The following is a 16,682-nucleotide window of genomic DNA, read 5'->3' as shown; positions in this document are numbered from 1 at the left end:
CCAATGCACTAAAATTGCAGTGAAGCACACTAGGAGACTAGATCAAATAAAAAACTATGATCTCTAGCAAGAAATGATTTGATCTAGTTTACAATGACACACCTTAACCAAGATTTTAATTAATTTATGGTAGAAGTTACAACAAGAGCATGGCACGCCAATTAATAGGATTTTGTCTTGTAAAAACTATGGTTAGGGTACTTTTTAGTGAGGGTACTTTCTTTTAAAACACCAACTAATTCAACATTTCTGTTACAGATCACATGCATTATTGAAATATTTATTTTATAAAAAAATTGATAATCTTATATTGAGATACGACAAGATGATATCAAATGAGGAATTTCTGAATCAGTAATTTAAAAATCCATATTAGGCATTTCCCTATTCTTGCAATCACTAGTATCCTTAAAATACAGTAATGATGTTCCACGCAATTCGCCACCGCATCAAAACATCACAATCTTCTTCTTGAAAGCATTGCTCGCTATTAAACAATCACTTTTACTATTATCATCAAATTCTCTCTTTCAGAATTCAGACTACTTCAATGGAGCTCCGTACGCCTCCAAAACCCTAGAAATAAGCAACAATAATAGGCATTCAAACGACGAGCTCTCAATAATCGAAATTCACCCCTTTGGATTTTCTCAATTTCTTGGAAAACTCACCGGAATTTTTCTTTTTTATTTTTCTATTATTCTTGTTCCAAACGCACTGCTCTGACCCATTGTAAATATCTCAAATGTGAATCCCATGTGGTAAACTTCTTTACTTTTTCTTTTTCCTGAAGGAAACCCGTTATTTAGATAATCGTTTCACCTTTTTATATTTTTTTTTTCTGCTTAAATTTGTACTTTTTTGGGGGTGTCATGATTCTGTCATTTGGCCAAATGGGTAATTTTTTTCTTACTGGTGCTGTGAAAATTCAGGGACACTTTTTTTCCTAAATTGGTGATTCTTGTTGGGCAAAGAGGGTGAGGGGCTGAGGAGGAGCGGCCTTAATTGGACTTTCATGGAGAGCAGCAATGTAGTAGACAATGATCAAAGCTCCGGTTGGATGCAAGTGAAAAAGGTTTGATTTTTTTAGATACCCATTTTTTGGTCATATGATGCCTTAACTTATCTATCTTTGCTGGGATAGAATCGTTTCTGTTGCATCTTTAAAGGTGATTATGATCATGGAAATGGCTATACAATGGGTTGTTAAATCTTTAAATGTATGCTATTAAGAAATAATTGGATATGAAGTCAGAACATAAGATGCACGATCTGGTGTTTATGTCTATTCTGTTCATTTGCTTTTGTAAAATCAGAATGAATTATTTATGGAGATTGATATATCCTGTATTTATACTAGCACCAGCAATTATTTATTTACCTTTTACAATGCTTGAACGGTCACCATTCTCTGTATGAAGCATAATTGATGACATTCATCCTCCTACTGGTAATTAGTTGAAATTGACGAGCATGATATGCAAAAATAAGTTATTACTTAATTTGAATTTTTAGAACTGTCTACTTTTGAAAATTATTGAATGCTCTTAGGAAACTGAATCATCTGAACAGTGTTGAGGGCCCTTCTTCAAATGTATGGTAAAATTCCAATCTCACATTTGTTGTATTCACCTTCTAAAATACTACGGAGTGTATCAAATTGTGAAAATAATTATGTTGAATCAAATTGTGATATCAACTGCTGGATACTGAGGTACTTTCTGAATGAAGAAATGACTGAAATTCTTGGCACCATGCTGTGTTTTGAAATTTATGAATAAAGGCCAAGAAGATGACCTCAGAAGGACATGTTTGAGTTTCCAGTGCTTTATATTATACAGTTCTTTTAACTTTCTTGGCCCTAAATTTATACAGAGTACATTTTAATGGCGTACTTTAAGTTGTGTTCTGCACTTTGCAGAAGCATAGAAGTGGTTCAAAGTCCTCAACACATGGTTGGGCTGGAGGATTGCCTGGGAGATCAGATTCTGCTAGCCCTCATAGTTGTTTGTTGGATGTAAATCGTGAGAAGAATGAAGGCACTAGCCAGCCTCTAAAAGCAGAGAGACGTTATGCTTCAAAAGCTTCTGCTGGTGTTGCCAATTCTTGTTCTGTTCCACATAAAGGTGAAACAACCACACATTATCTAGACAAATGTGTCGTTAGTCAAGGCAATACAAATTTTAATACACCTCTGTCAGTTGGTGCAAATGTCAGTGGTAAAGGAGTCATTGATGAACATCTGCAGAGGAATAATCAGGATGTTCTGCCAAAAATCAAGTGGGGTGATTTGGATGATACAGCTCTGATGTTGCATTTTGGAGACAATGTTGGAGCTGAAATTAAGTTTGGCGAGATTGCAAATCACAATTTGGTTGGCAGGAAGTATGAAAAGGTTAATGATTCTGTGTCACAGATTTGTTCTATTTATCCTGAAGAAAATGAATTGCCTATTGATCAAGATCCACAGTCTCATTTGATGTCTCAAAATAATGAATTTGTTGGGGAAAAATCTATGGAGGTTGATGAAATCTTTTCTGAAGATGTGAAAATTGAAATTACAAGTGAGAAAATACTTGATCCTCCCTCTGCTGCTGTGCCAAATCACAGAGGACACCATATGCATTCCAAAACAAAAAATGATGACAGTTTCAATAAATTTAATCAAACTAATTCTGGAGTATTTGTTGAGGAGCTTGGCCCGTCTGCAATTCCTGCTGCCTCATGTACTTTGGAAAATTCCAAAGTACCTATTATTGATGGAAATTCAAAAATGGCAGGAACATCACAAGACTCTGAATCAGCAGATCCTGATAAAGTACAACCTGAAATTCATGGAGAATCGTCATTGGAAGCTTCTATTGGGGATATCAGGGCACAAGGTGATAGTGAAAGTAAAACACAAAACATAGGTGCTATTGATGCATATGATAATAGTGAAAGTAAAGAGAGGTTTAGGCAACGCCTTTGGTGCTTCCTCTTTGAGAACCTTAACAGGGCAGTCGATGAGCTTTATTTACTTTGTGAGTTAGAGTGTGACATGGAGCAAACAAAAGAGGCAATTCTTGTTCTTGAAGAAGCTGCTTCAGATTTCAAAGAACTCAATTCAAGAGTGAAGGAATTTGAGAAAATGAAGAGGACCTCTTCTCGTGTAATTGATGGTGCACCATTAATCATGAAGTCTGACCATCGTAGGCCACATGCTCTCTCATGGGAGGTCAGCATTCCTGTTCCTTTCTGTTTTTCTTATATTCCTCTATGGGAATTTGCTTAGAAGGTATACTGATTTTAACCTTTAAATTACTGCATGTTCAAAAAATGAAAACGATATCTTCAAGAGCTAGTCAGCTAATATGCGGAATATTTAACATCTTCACTGTGAACTTTATTCCTAAGGGTTATTTTCTTTTGTAATTTTTATTTTCTGACATTGCTATTTCATTGAAAATAAATAAGTTTCTTGTTTTATCTCTATGCCTGATGGAGTGGTGTCATAATTCACATAGTTTTGTAACTCTTATCAAGATTAACGAATTAAAATTGTATAAACATTTTAATGTGCTTATTCTGAGCTATAACAAAAATGGTGCATGGATGTCATGTTATGTGAAATATTAATTTGAGCTTTAGTGTTGGCAGTTAAACTATCGACACGTTAATAATTAATAGGAATAGATTTAAATTGCCATGTGCTCCAGAGTGATTAGTATTTTTCAATTTAATACTTTGCAGGTCCGCAGAATGACTACTTCACCACACAGGGCTGAGATACTGGCTTCATCTCTTGAGGCTTTCAGAAAAATTCAACAAGAAAGAGCAAGGGCTCGTGCAAATGATGCTGGAAAACTGGGTTCTGATTGTGAAACCAGTGACCTTTTGAGGAAGTATACAGAGAGGACAGATATTATGAGCAATGAGAAAGAACCAGTAGCAAAGGCAAGGAAGGTAAGTGGTGCATCTGATCTATCTCATCGGAATTCAAGTAAAGAGAAAAGAAATGGTGATGCAGGCAGGTCCAACTCTCATGCATCTAGATTGCCTCATAAAGATGCTGCTTTTGTCACTGTAAAAAACAAGAAAGATAAAGTAATTGCAGATAATATGATTGAAAAAAACTCAAAATCAGTTGATCACTCAAAAAAGCAAGTTCCTCTTTCTGAAAGGGAGAAAGAAAAACGGAATGAAATGCCATGGAAATCCATGGATGCTTGGAAAGAGAAAAGGAACTGGGAGGATATCCTTGCGTCACCCTACCGCGTTTCTTCACGTTTTTCACATTCTCCGGGTTTGAGTAGGAAAAGTGCTGAGCGTGCCCGCATTTTGCATGATAAACTTATGTCTCCTGAGAAGAAGAAAAAATCTGCCCTTGATCTGAAAAAGGAAGCAGAAGAAAAACATGCAAGGGCTATGAGAATCAGATCTGAGCTTGAGAATGAGAGAGTTCAAAGACTTCAGCGAACATCAGAAAAACTGAACCGTGTCAACGAATGGCAAACTGTACGTAACATGAGACTACGGGAGGTAATGTATGCTCGCCACCAGCGTAGTGAATCTCGACATGAAGCTTATTTGGCAGAGATTGCAAGAAGAGCTGGTGATGAAACCATTAAAGTCAATGAGGTTCGATTCATCACTTCACTGAATGAAGAGAACAAAAAACTCATTTTGCGTCAGAAGCTCCATGATTCTGAATTGAGGAGAGCTGAGAAACTTCAAGTTTTGAAAACAAAACAAAAAGAAGATATGGCAAGGGAAGGAGCAGTCTTGGAACGCAGGAAACTTATTGAAGCAGAAAAATTGCAGCGACTTGCAGAAACACAAAGGAAAAAGGAGGAGGCTCAAGTGAGAAGGGAAGAGGAACGCAAGGCATCGACTGCAGCACGTGAAGCTAGGGCTATGGAGCAGATGCGAAGAAAGCAGGTCCGGGCCAAAGCCCAGCAGGAGGAAGCTGAGCTACTGGCCCAAAAATTAGCTGAAAGACTCAGAGAGAGCGAACAGCGTCGTAATTTTTACCTGGAGCAGATAAGGGAAAGGGCTTCAATGGATTTCAGGGATCAATCACCTTTACTGCGCCGCACTAGTAATAAGGAGGGGCAAAACAGATCTACACCCAACAGTAATGGTGAAGATTCTCTAGGAAACAACTGCTCTGGTTCTGAAGGGAATGCCCTTGCCTCTAGCAATGCAACATTGCAGCATTCACTCAAACGAAGGATTAAACGAATTCGTCAAAGACTTATGGCTCTGAAGTATGAATTGATTGAGACATCAGTTGGAGCTGAAAATAATGGTTTTGCATATCGAACTGCTGTTGCAACTGCAAAGATAAAAATTGGAAAATGGCTTCAGGAACTTCAGAAACTTCGCCAGGCAAGAAAGGCAGGGGCAGCGTCTTTTGGACTAATTGCAGCTGAAATTATCAAGGTAATTCTATGGCATCTATTATAATTTATTGCCTTGAATGATGAGAAAAAGAGGATGCTTTTCTTTATCTTGATAATCACTTTCTATAACTTATTAATTTTGACAAACATATAATGATATCTGATACTATAATAGCTAATGACTTCATTCGTTTCTTTCCTTCCTGTTTCCTTTGTCAACTATTGCTTATTGTTTGTGGCTTTATTTGTATGTAGTTTTTAGAAGGAAGGGATGCGGAGTTGCAAGCTTCTCGCCAAGCTGGTCTGCTTGATTTTATTGCTTCTGCTCTCCCTGCCTCCCACACATCCAAACCTGAAGCCTGCCAGGTTACAGTGCACCTTTTGAGACTTCTGAGAGTGGTGCTTTCAACACATGCAAATAGGAGTTATTTCCTTGCACAGAACCTCCTGCCCCCAGTCATCCCCATGTTGGCCGCATCTCTTGAAAACTATATCAAAATTGCAGCATCATCAAATTCCCCTGGTTCAACCAACTTAATATCAAGCAAAACATCAGTTGAAAATTTGGAGTTGATTTCTGATGTTTTGGATGGTTTTCTCTGGACTGTGGCAGCAATTATTGGTCATACAAGCTCTGGTGAGCGTGACCTTCAATTGCAGGATGGTCTAACAGAACTAGTGATAGCATACCAAGTTATTCACCGGTTACGGGATCTTTTTGCACTATATGATCGACCTCATGTGGAAGGCTCTCCTTTCCCTTCATCAATACTTCTGAGCATCAATCTGCTTTCAGTTCTCACATCCAGATTCAGAAATCTGTGCTTAATTGATTGTGAGTCCATTCCAAAAATAAGTACTGAAGAGGTTAAACCAGCTGAGCTTGCAGAAGATAAACAGGAATTGTCCACCAGTTATAGGCAGGAGATTAAATTACCTTCAGTGGCAATTACTGAAGGTGTAGCCATAACATTGACAGATATATCAGAAGATAAGTCCCATGATGATTGTATAAAGGTCAATGGTAATAGCTCAACATTGGTTGACCAGAGTTCTGGTACAGTGAGAGAAACTGCCACTGCATCCTGTGAATTGCAGAGTAATATGGTAGATGCTATTTTGGGCTCTTCTGTTTCTCACAAGGATGAGAACCCTATTAATAATAGTGAGGAACCAAAAACTGGAAATGAGTTGGGCTCAAAACAACCTGTAGCTTTCCTTCTTTCTGCAATATATGAGACTGGCTTAGTGTGTCTACCATCCATGTTAACAGCTGTTCTATTGCAGGCGAACAACAGATTTTCTGAACAGGTGACTTAGATGCCTGTTCATAGTTCTGGATTTCAGTATTCTGACTTAATAGTTGATTAAACCTTAATAAGTAACTGTTTGCCTCTGCCCTTTCATTTTGGTTAGGAAAGATGAGTGAAACCCTCATTCTATCAATGATTCTTCTAACTTTATATCTCACCATGTAATACTACATATTATAATTGTTAGTAATTTCTACAAAAATTACTTTCCTTTCTTTGTGTGTGTGTGTGTGTAACATAAGCTTTACTGTAATTGTTACAAAATGTGTATCTCTTTCCACGATCAAAGTTATAAGATTTATACTCCAATTTTCTGTCAGACATCCTATGTCCTTCCATCTAATTTTGAAGAAGTGGCAACTGGGGTGCTGAAGGTGTTGAACAATTTGGCACTAATAGATATATCTTTTATACAGAAGATGCTGGTAAGTTATTCCTGAAACTATTCTTCCCTGATCAGGAGACTTTTTTGCAACATTTTATGACCATGTGTTTATCTTTTTGAATCTCTCATGTTTACTTATGTTGACCTCCTGAATGGATCACAGGCCAGACCGGACCTGAAAATGGAATTCTTTCACTTAACAAGTTTTCTACTTTCTCATTGCACTAACAAGTGGGCTCTAGCAACTGATCAGGTGATGTTATCCACACTTTGTTTTAATTTTAATTTCTTCAAGACAATCTCCTTATTTGCTTGTAGAGCGAGAAACTTATCATGCACTGAAACATACTTATTTGATTAGGACATTGTCCTAGAGCTATTCTTTCCTAGGATGGAATTTCAAAGCTGAAATCTGGTGTGCATGTGCATGCAAGCTCACATTTCTCTGTGTGCTATCATGACAGTACCTAACAAAAAGCCTAGAAGGATACTCTATCCCACAGATAGTGTCCTGTTTGAAAAATACAGATAATAAAGGAACTTTCATTTAATCCACTATTGATGTTAATTATTAATTAAATTGCATGGATCCATTCTTATCCTTTAGATGAAGTATTATCTTTCATCTAAAGTTTTCATCTAACATAAGGCTTTTGTTTTTGTTTTTTGTTTTGTTCTTTTTTTGAAAGTCAATAAATAAATAAATAAATAAACTAACGAACTTATTATACCTCCCAAAATAGAAAGGAGACTTTTTGAGGGACAACTGAAGTATTTAACCTTTTGAATCTGTTGCTGTAGTCAAATATCTATTTTGTATTACTACTGGTGTTGAAAGAAATAGCCTTTAATTGTTCTTTTCTTCTTGAAACACAAAGGGTTGGCTGTCTAAGAATAAGTTCCTGATGAAAGATCACATTGTGTCTATCTATTTGTATGTTATCTCTGCATTGAGACATGGAAAATACAAGTATACAACAAATTCTTATCTTTTTCCACATGGTATCACAGCCAAGGCTTAAATTTTGTTTTGCTTTTTTTTTTTTTTTTTTTTTTTTGTTTGTTTCTGTTTTTGTTTTGTTTCTGTTTTTGTTTTGTTTTTGTTTTTGTTTTTGTTTTATTTTTATTTTTCGTTGCATGAACTGTAGAGTTACTATTCATTTGAACCCTATTTTTCAAATTTACTTGCTTCTGGTGAGATTTTTTTGTCAAACTAGTGCTACCTATCTCTTCTAAAACCTCTGGCAAATTTGACCTAGTAAGTCCCATCGCCGACTCCATCTGTGTCATTAGTTTTCTTTTTGGTAACAATGTCCTCTGACAGAAATTATAATTCCGGTACTGTTTTTCCTTTTTTCCAATAATATGCCTATTGTTTCGAGCTTTATTTATGTGCCTAACTTGTCTGGAAGCCTGTGCTCCTGAAAAATTATGTGGATCTCAAAATTACCGATCTTGGTTTGATGCCGTTGAGTTATGGTTTATGGACCAAGGAGTTGACCACATAAAAAAGGGGTGGATAACTTTGTGAATCTGCTGTTGTGGTCAAAGATCTGTTTAGTATTACTACTGGTGTTGAAAAAAATATCCTTTAGTTCTTTTCTTATTGAAATCCTATTGTCTCGAACTCTATTTATGTACCTAATTTGTCTAGAAGCCCAGTGATCACTTCTGAAAAATTATGAGCATATCAAAATTACAGATCTTGGTTTATGGGCCAAGGAGTTGCTGGCCACTTAAAAAAGGGGGTGGATAAGATATCGGAAAATGAAAAGGCAATTTGGGAAAGGTTAGATGCTTAGCTATGTAGTTTTCCATAGTTGTTGCCTCTTTTCCGGGCCTTTAAGAGTTAAGACATGTGTAGAGGTATGGAATCAAGCTAAATCCCTATACACTAATGATGTCTCTTTAAGACATGTGTAGAGGTATGGAATCAAGCTAAATCCCTATACACTAATGGTGTCTCTTAATTCTACTGATAACTTAGTTAACTTGAAGAAAGATGGTATTGATATGGAAACATTCTTTGTAAAGCCCAAAGTTTGATAACTGAGTTTGGTACACTCATGCCTATTGGTGGAACACCGACAGAGCAACTTACCCAATGAGAGAAATTCTTTGTAATACTTCTCCTGACCAAATTAGATCCAGAATTTGGAAGTACCCGAAATCAAATCCTTGGAAGCAACATTCTCCTAGGAACCACAGTTGTTCAAATGTCTCTTGCAGGTAACCTCTATTCCAATTGTTCAAACATCTACTTTTGAAGAATTTGCTCCAGTGACACAATGAGGTCGTGGATGAACTAAAAATCGTGGACAAAAAACACTTGATTTTGCGATTATTGTAATAAATCTAGATATACACGGGGCTGATGTTAGAAACTTCATGGGAATCTAGTGCTTACCCAAGTTAATGTTGCTCAATCTCAACTGGGAGAACCAAGTTCCCAAACCATTTCCTCTGTTGAATATGAAGAGTTTGTTTGATTTAAAGCCAAAGCCAAGGCTTCTGGTGTGGGTTGAATATTAGGAAACTCCTAGTGGGCTGGACTTAGTTTCCTATTCCTATTAGGGTTACGTATTCCTATTATGGTAGATTTGGTAGGTAGTTTAGTATATATAGATGCATAGAGAAGAACCCTATTGTACTCTTTCATTATAATACATTCATATATTCTATTATTCTCTGGTTTTTTTACATACTTTGCTTTCGCTAACTGGCGGGTGGTTGTTATTCTCCACCCGCCAGGTCTTTCAATCCCTCAATTTCAACATGGTATCAGAGCCTAAACCCTAGGACCCAATCCCCAGTGCCGTAGCAGCCGCACCTCGTCGGGAATTATCACCGCGCCACCGCGACTGTTTCACGTTCACCGTCGATCTCGTGGTTCTTCCTCCGATCTAACACCACAGAGCCCTCGGGAACATCGTCGCGAGTCTTCCGCCGCAAACCCGGTCGCCGTCCGCCGCCGCACGCGCCCTCACTCGCTGCAGCCGCCGTCGGGAAGTTCGAGAGTTTTCCGGCCATATCTCCGTCACCCGGTCTCCGATCAGGACGCCGCAACCACTACTGGAATCGTCTCGAGGAGACGCACCTGCCCGTGTTGTCGGAATTCCCTGTCGCCGCCACCGGCCGCCGGTCACCGCCGCCAGTTTCCGACCACCGTCGCCGTGTCGCCGGCCGCCGTCGCCTGTTCATTCCAGTGTGATTGGAGTCTGTTTGGAGTGTATTTGGATTTTGGTTCATAAGGTTTTGGGTTCACAGTTGCTTCCAGTGTGTTTGGAGTTTGGTTTAAAGTGTTTGGTTTAGCAGCAGTGTGTTTGGAGTTTTGTTTTTTTGTTAAGCAGTTCACAGTAAACTCCTTTGCTATTCTTTGCTCCCTTTTTCGCCTCTACCGCTCTAAATGAAGGCTTTGTTAGCATGTCCTATTCTATCCTTGGTGTGTTCATCTCCATTCCCGAGGTTCGTGTTCAAGTCCATCCTCGGTGTGTTCATTCCCAAGATCATGTTCAACTCCGTCCTTAGTGTGTTCACCTTTATTCCCAAGGATTGTGTTCAGCTCCATTCTTGGTGCATTCGTCTTCATTCCCAAGGAAGGGTCAGGCATAGTGAAGCCATCCATCCTAGAGTGCTTATGTTGCTGTGGTGGTTTTCGCGTTTACCCTTGGTGCCATTATTCCCAAGGATGTTCGTGACAAGCTTCGCCCTTGATGCATTTCCAAGGGTTGTGTATAGCATTGTCCCTCCGAAGCCATCCAGCACTGTTATCCTCTAGTTGCTTTTAATTTTCATTTGTAATTTTGAGTGAGGTAGAGTGTTTGTTTTGATCCAAGCTTGGAACTTTCAAATGTTCCAGCTTGAGGGGGAGTGTTGAATATTAGGAAATTCCTAGTGGGCTGGACTTAGTTTCCTATTCCTATTAGGGTTACCTATTCCTGTTATGGTAGATTTGGTAGGTAGTTTAGTATATATAGAGGCATAGAGAAGAACCCTATTGTACTCTTTCATTATAATACATTCATATATTCTATTATTCTCTGGTTTTCTTACATACTTTGCTTCCGCTAACTGGCGGGTGGTTGTTATTCTCCACCCGCCAAGTCTTTCAATCCCTCAATTTCAACAGTGTGTCACTCCTGTAGCCTACACTGAAGGATCTCATACTTCCCTTGTATCCCAATCTAGCCTTAGCAGACCATGGGTTATCGTTTCAAGTGCCTCTGAACATATCTCTGGTAACTCATCTTTATTTTCTCATTTCACCAATTCTAAATCTCTTCCATCTATTGTTTTAGGTAATGGTGGTATAAAAAGTATGACTTCTGGAATTGGAAAATCTTCACCCCTTTGTACTCAACCTCTCTCTACGATTCTTTATATACCTAAATGCCCTTTCAATTTAATTTCTATCCAAAACTTACAAAATCTTTAGATTGTTTGGTCACTCTTTCTTCTAATTCTGTCATTGTGCAAGATCGTCGTTCGAGGAAGACGATTGGCTCGGGGTATGAATCAGAAGGACTCTATCAATTGTCTACCCCAAATCCTATAGTTTGCACCGCTACCATTCCTCCTCTTGCCCATAGCAAGTTAGGGTATCCCAACCTCAATAAATTACGACAACTTGGTCCATGTTTGTCCCAATTATCTACCCTAGAGTGTGAAGCTTGTCAACTTGGAAAACATTCTAGATCATCTTTTCCTAATTGAATCAATAAAAGAGTCGCATCCTGTTTTCCTTAGTCCACAATGATGTTTGGGGACCTTTTCTCTGTACTTCAATTTTTTGGTTTTAAATACTTTGTTACTTTTACTGATGATTTATCTCATTGCACACGGGGGTCTTCTTAATGCGAAATTGTTCTAAAATGCTTAATGTTTTCAAAAATTTTCTGAATGCAATAAAAAATCAATTTGGGGTGTATTAGAACTTTACAAAAGTGATAATGTTGGAGAATATTTTAAAACTCCATTATGTAACTTTCTTGATTTAGAAGGCATATTCCATGAGTCATCTTGTCTCTATACTCAACAAAAAGGAGTATCATAATACAAAAACCAACATCTTTTTGAGGCAACCCACACCATGATTCTCCATTATAAAGTTCCTCCATAGTTTTGGGCATATGCTATCCTTCAATCATGTTATTTAATAAAGTGTATGCCTTCATCTGTGCTTATTTCCCAATAAGCCTCTTCATAAACTCCCATTAAAGATTTTGGGTGCACTTGTTTTGTTCGGCACACTACCTCGGGGCGTGATAAATTCTCCCCAAAATCCTTAAAGTGCATGTTTGTTGGGTACTTTAGTTGCAAAAGGGTTTTAGATGTTATTCCCTTGGTAAGCATCGATTTTATGTGTCTTATGATGTTACTTTCTTTGTATCTACACCATTCTTTTCATCCACCTAACCGGCATCACTTGATCCCTTTCCTGATGTTCTTCCTGTCCCTACATTTCAAGGTAGGTCCAAGGTCCATTTACCTCAGGCTCCATCAGCACATATAAATCCTAGTCCATTACCTACAAAACCTCATTTGCAAAATAGCAACGCCACTCCTTGTCCTTACATTTATCATCAACATTCTTGACCACCCATAGTCGTTCAAATTGATAATAGCCCAACAGATTCATCTCTCGAGCTATCTCTACATTTGGACCCAACAAGCAGCTCAAGCTCTCCCATCGCAAGTCGGGAAATAGATCAACATGAAACCCCTTTCCCATAATAACTTTATTTCTTATGATTGTCTCTCATATGGTGCTTTTATCACATTCCTGTCTTCTGTTTCTACTCCTAAATCTGTTAAAGAAGCCCTTTCCCATCTTGGTTGGTGTCAAGCTATGGTTGATGAAATGGTTGCTCTTCATTTGTTAGGGACTTGGGAATTAGTTCCATTGCCCAAAGGTAAAACAATTGTTGGTTACAGATGGTTATATACTGTGAAAGTTGGACCAAATGGACATGTAGATAGACTTGAAGCCCGACTCGTCACTAATTGATATACATAGGTTTTTAGGATTGAATGATTGATTACACTGACACCTTTTCCTAGTGGCTAAAATTGCTTCAGTTAGAATATTTCCCTCTATGGCTGCCATTCTTCATTGGCCCTTGCATCAGTTTGACATTAAAAATGCCTTTCTTCATGAGGATTTGGAAGAAGAAGTCTACATGGAGCAACCTCCTGGTTTGTTGCTCAAGGGGGAGTGACTTGGCTTGTAAATTCAAATCCTCTCTCTATGGCCTAAAGCAATCTCCTCGTGCTTGGATGGTTTGGAAGGTTCAACATAGTAGTTCAAAATTTTGGTTTGAATCAGAGCAAAGTTAACTATTCCATCTTTTATAGACATCAAGAGGGTAAGAGAATTTATCTCATTGTTTATGTTGATGATATTGTTATTATGGGAGATTATGAAGGAGGGGGTCGCCCGAAGAAACATGCTTAGCTTTCAGCTTCGATAACCACCCTTTGGTCCACTTGGCCCACGCTATCCCCTTAGATGATACTAGCCAATGACATTGGCGGAGTCACGTAGTTTCTTTGTCCTCGGAAAAATTAAAATACTTTTTGGGAATTGAAGTAGCACAATCCAAGCAAGGAATTTGCATATCACAACGAAAGTATGCATTGGATATACTTGAAGAAATGGGTATGATGAATTGCAAACCTTTTAACACTCCTATGGATTGAAATGTCAACTCCTACTAGATCAAGGGAGCTTATCTTAGATCCAGAAAGATATCGACCAACTGGTAGGGAAATTACTTTATTTAACTGTAACCCGACCTCGACCTGATATCTCTTTTTTTTGAATAAGCGTTGTTAGTCAATTCTTGGCATCTCCACGTGAGAGTCACTGGGAGGCTATCATCCAAATTTTACGATATATTAAGAAATCACCCGGCACTGGTTTGTAATACGAAGGCCATAGAAACTTTGAAATTGTTGGTTATACAGATGCAAATTGGGCAGGATGTGGATAGAAAGTCGACATCAGGATATTGTATCTTCCTTGGTGGCAACTTAACCTCTTGGAAAAGTAAAAAACATAATATTGCTATCAAGTGCAAAAGCTGAATATTGATCCATGAACTTATTTGGCTGCTAAACCTCCTTACTGAATTGAAGATTTGTACAATGGACTCCTTGAAGCTCATTTGTGATAATCAAGCAGCTTTGCATTTTGTGTCAAATCCAGTTTTTTCATGAAAGAATGAAACACATTGAAATTGATTGTCATTTTGTTCGAGACAAAGTTGCATCCGGAGATATTACTACTTTTGTAGGCTCGAATGATCAATTAGCTAATATATTTACTAAATCTTTAAGAAGTCCTAGGATTGATATATTTGTAACATGCTTGGTGCATATGATATACATGCTTCAACTTAAGGGGAAGTGTTGAAATACAAAGGGTTGTGTCTGTAGGGTTGTTTGTCTAAGAATAGGTTCCTAATGAAAGGTCACATTGTGTGTATATATTTCAATATTTGTATGTTGTCTCTCCATTGAGACATTAAACATACAACAAATTCTTCTCATATTTTTTTCACAAGTGTTACTACTGGTGTTGAGAAATAGCCTTTAATTGTTCTTTTCTTCCGTTGTTTATGTCATTTTTAATCCCAGCTTCTATTAGTTACAATACAATGAGAAAAACTTCTCTATGCATGATAAAAGCTTCTGCAATTTTGTTATGGCTTAGATTGGTCTGCTATTGATGGAGTCACTGTCACTACTTGGCTATTTTTCATTATTCCACCCAGAGAACCAAGCTGTTCTTCGTTGGGGAAAGAGCCCTACCATACTTCACAAGGTCAGCTAGTCTTCCAACACATTTATTATCCAAATTCCAAGATGCATGAAACTTAACCATGAATTGTGGAATGCAGGTCTGTGACCTCCCTTTCGTGTTCTTCACTGACCCTGAGCTGATGCCAGTTCTGGCTGGTACACTAGTTGCTGCCTGCTTTGGGAGCGAGCAGAATAAGGGTATTATTCAACAAGAGCTCAGTACAGATATGATCCTTTCTTTGCTCAAAGCTTGCCGAAGTAGTTTGCCTACTGCACATGCTAGTTCAGCCGTTTGTAATCCTTCAGGAGATGATTCTGGCGTGTCGAATCAGTTGATTCCTGAATCTAAGAACCCCTCAACTGATCTCCCTCAAAGATTTGCCCGGAATGGTCCACGGAATGCTCAGATTCTTTCCCAGAAAAGTGGAACTCTGACAAACACAAGAACTGCCAAGATGCGAAACTACCAAAAAGATAACAAAGTGGGAAAGCTTTGTGATGTGAAAGGTCTAAAGAGTAGTTCTTCTTCTTCTTCTTGTGCTTTGATGCTGCACTCGAGATTCGCTTCGAGTGTGGTAGACAAAGCAGAGCAGTTCTTTGCAGCTGAGCTGCCAGTCTTGATTGAAGAGGTTTGATGGCAATTGCCTCTTGATGTTCTGTTACGTGACCGACCAATCAGTGTGTTCGAGCATACAGGTAGGTCACTCTGTGCAAGAACACAAGCATATAGAGAATAAGCGGACTTACTCTCTGCCGAGATAACATAAATTTCACAAACTTACATTTGACATTTTGGGGCTAGTACTGATTTCCTTCTACTGAGTGTTTCAAGGCAAGAAGTGCAAAATGGGGAGGAGGGGAGGGGGGGGGGGTTGGTGAATGGTGATGCAGGAAAAATGTAAAATTGTATTCCAAAGTAGAAAAATTTTGCAGGTGAAATGAAGTCCATGCTTGCAAGCAATTATCCATCAGTACTTTGCTTTGAACAATCACAGGTTGCCTGTTGCAGATTGTATCTCCAGGACATAACCAAAATTGTAAAGATTAAAAGCATTGAAAAGCTTTAACGAAGAGTTGAAGTGATCAAATGTGTCCGGGGTTCTGAAGCCAAGTTGTAATCTGCATGCAGACTATACTTGTTTTTTCAATTTAGTCGTAAACATTTTTTTCGATGGTTTTACCTAATTGAGTTATTACTAGTTGATGACTAAATTAGGTAAAACTACTATAATTAATGACTAAATTGAATATTAATCGAACGGAAATTATCAAGCTATCTTAATAAAAGATTCATTTAAGTAAAACTATTGAAGTTGCCTGCATGGACGGCTTAGTTTGGGAGGAAAGAGACCATGGATCGAGTTTCACCGTGGTAGTAAGCAAATGTCTAGTCTCTGTGTTTAGTTGAGTTATCATGATTTACATATTCTCAAATGCTTTGTCCTATATCCTTTCATAGAATTGAATTAGTTTTGAAAATAATACTTAACATGATAGTCTCCATTTCTGTTTCGGACACACGAATTGAAGGGCGTTATGAATTCCTGGTTATGTCTTTTGATCTCAAAAACGCACTGTCAACCTTTCAAGCTATGCTACGATGAACTCAATTCTAGCACTGTTTTTACGGAGGTTTGTCATAGGCCCTGTTTGGTAAATAATCAGCATATCAGCCAATTTTGGCTTATTTGACTACTATTAGTTGTTTGGTTAATAAGCTTTTTGTAACTCCAAAATGCTAAAATTCAAAAGGCTACTCAAAGTAGCATTTTCAATTAGCTATTTGAGAAAAGAAAT

At 38.1% G+C, this 16,682-nt stretch overlaps 1 protein-coding gene across 1 annotated transcript; it reads left to right on the top strand.

Annotated features, from left to right (window-relative positions):
• The first annotated feature begins 435 nt into the window (after positions 1-435).
• LOC116010288 lies at positions 436-15,996 on the top strand. The gene is made up of 9 exons (XM_031249625.1): positions 436-761; positions 933-1,075; positions 1,922-3,217; positions 3,733-5,424; positions 5,640-6,695; positions 7,018-7,122; positions 7,246-7,335; positions 14,797-14,907; positions 14,984-15,996. Exons 2-9 carry the CDS (start codon positions 1,016-1,018, stop codon positions 15,518-15,520), a joined length of 4,947 nt encoding a protein of 1,648 aa, XP_031105485.1. The 5' UTR covers positions 436-761; positions 933-1,015; the 3' UTR covers positions 15,521-15,996.
• Positions 15,997-16,682: the final 686 nt, after the last annotated feature.

The sequence above is a fragment of the Ipomoea triloba genome, chromosome 2 (genome assembly GCF_003576645.1).
Source record: "Ipomoea triloba cultivar NCNSP0323 chromosome 2, ASM357664v1".
Taxonomy (NCBI): Eukaryota; Viridiplantae; Streptophyta; class Magnoliopsida; order Solanales; family Convolvulaceae; genus Ipomoea; species Ipomoea triloba.
The sequence above is the reverse complement of the archived record's forward strand: the minus strand, read 5'-3'. Positions and strand labels throughout refer to the sequence as shown.